This window comes from Galeopterus variegatus, unplaced genomic scaffold (genome assembly GCF_000696425.1).
Source record: "Galeopterus variegatus unplaced genomic scaffold, G_variegatus-3.0.2 Scaffold477, whole genome shotgun sequence".
In the NCBI taxonomy this organism is placed as follows: Eukaryota; Metazoa; Chordata; class Mammalia; order Dermoptera; family Cynocephalidae; genus Galeopterus; species Galeopterus variegatus.
In genome coordinates, this window is record NW_007726588.1 from 344,714 (window position 1) to 346,696 (window position 1,983).

The window sequence follows — 1,983 nt, forward strand, 5'->3', positions numbered from 1 at the left end:
AAAAAATAAATAAAAATTCTCCAGGATCTTCAATAATTTTTAAGAGTGTAAAGAGGTCCTGAAACCACAGAGCTTGATATCACTGCCATAGAACTTTATTCAAACCAGAGGCTATAAGAGAACTAAGGATCAAGGAAGTGAGAAATGTATTGGGTTTATGGGGTACCAGACTGGAGAAAACTGGTAGCCAGAGGACAACAAAATATTACTATGCGCCTGGCAGGAACCTGGGCATCAAAACTGTGGATTTGCTGTAAGGACAGGTGGAGGACAGCTGTAGCTAGCCCTTCTCGCATCATATTTTGCCTAAGGGTACATCTGGTAGGTTCACTGTGCAGGATCTGCCTCTAACCAACTTGGTCTGGTATCCTGTTGCCCCAGCAAATGAAATGTTTGTAATATTACTAATGGAAATAAGAGAAGAGATGCCCAGCAAGTCCTCAGTTTTGGGCCAGCCATCACCTACTACAATTGCAAGTTCCCAAAAGGCCTGAACAGAGAAGATATGCCCTATTCACTGGCCCTCTACAGATCCCAGGACCCATGTTACGAGTCCTTTGATTGAACCCACAGGCATATTTATCACCTGGCAACAGACCAATAGGTGAAAGAAATATATTACTAGTGTTCTATTTGAACTTTATGTTATGAACAGCCTGTTTATTTAGTGACTTGTTTGTTTTTGTCAGATCTAGCATCCTGCAAGACACATGACCAATGGATTTTTCTCTGTGTTTGTCTTTGTCAGGAAAAATTTGAGGGACTGTTCCGGATGTATGATGACTGTGTGACGTTCCAGCTATTTAAGAGTTTCAGACGTGTCCGAATAAACTTCAGCAATCCTAAATCTGCAGCCCGAGCCAGGATAGAGCTTCATGAAACCCAGTTCAGAGGGAAAAAATTAAAACTCTACTTTGCACAGGTAAGATAATTCTTTACCTAAGTTAATCCTTTTGTCCTACATTATTTTTTTGCTTTTTAAAAATATAAATGAATACCTTTCTACAATCAGATTATTTTGTTGTTTATAATTAGTTCACTGAGAAACANGAATAAACTTCAGCAATCCTAAATCTGCAGCCCGAGCCAGGATAGAGCTTCATGAAACCCAATTCAGAGGGAAAAAATTAAAACTCTACTTTGCACAGGTAAGATAATTCTTTACCTAAGTTAATCCTTTTTTCCTACATTATTTTTTTGCTTTTTAAAAATACAAATGAATACCTTTCTACAATCAGATTATTTTGTTGTTTATAATTAGTTCACTGAGAAACAGACTCATATCATGATTCCCAGGCGGGGATGATATATCACTTTAGAAACCTGAGCTCTAACCTGGGCAAGTTAAATGACCTTACTGGGGCTCAGTTTCCTAGTCTGTAAAGTGATGATAATGATATATACTTCATACTGCTTTTATGAGGATTAAATGCATTACTGTGTGTTCAGGTGTGTAGTATTTGGTAAATACACATTAAATGCCAGCTAATATTTGTAGTGAGAATGATCTAATCACTGCTTCTAACCTTCCTGTCAGGGTTATAATTAAATCTTAAATTACATGACAGTTTTGGTGGACTGTATAGCCTTTCCAATGATTCATATTCATGTGAAAAGGATACAAATATATAGAAATTAATTTTGTGTTTTGTTTCATCCAAAAATAAATTATGGCTATTACAGAAAAGGATGATAATTCTTGGCAATGTTCATGATGTACACAGTAATGGAAAATCAGTGTCCAAAATGTTCCATCAGTGCCCTCACCTCATCACCAGATACCTTGATCCATCTCTTAAGTGATCTGTAAGTATTGTTTCCACCTTTGGACTTTGCAGAAATGGCACAGTGAAAATCAGCAGTCTTTGGCCTCAGACCCGTGTTCAAATCCCAAGACTGCTACTAGCTTGTGTGACTTGGACAAACTTTAGTTTCTTCATCTATTAAAATTGTACTTCATTTCTTAAAGTTAAAAATTGAGTT

The 1,983-nt window shown here is 36.9% G+C and overlaps 1 protein-coding gene across 2 annotated transcripts in view; it reads left to right on the forward strand.

Annotated features, from left to right (window-relative positions):
• Window positions 1-1,983, forward strand: part of RCAN2 (regulator of calcineurin 2) — a 234,115-nt gene that overhangs the window by 210,257 nt on the left and 21,875 nt on the right. For both annotated transcript variants that reach the window (XM_008569203.1, XM_008569204.1), the window contains exon 2: window positions 749-922. In XM_008569203.1, the coding sequence (XP_008567425.1) occupies window positions 749-922 (174 nt within the window). The remainder of the gene's footprint in view (window positions 1-748; window positions 923-1,983) is intronic.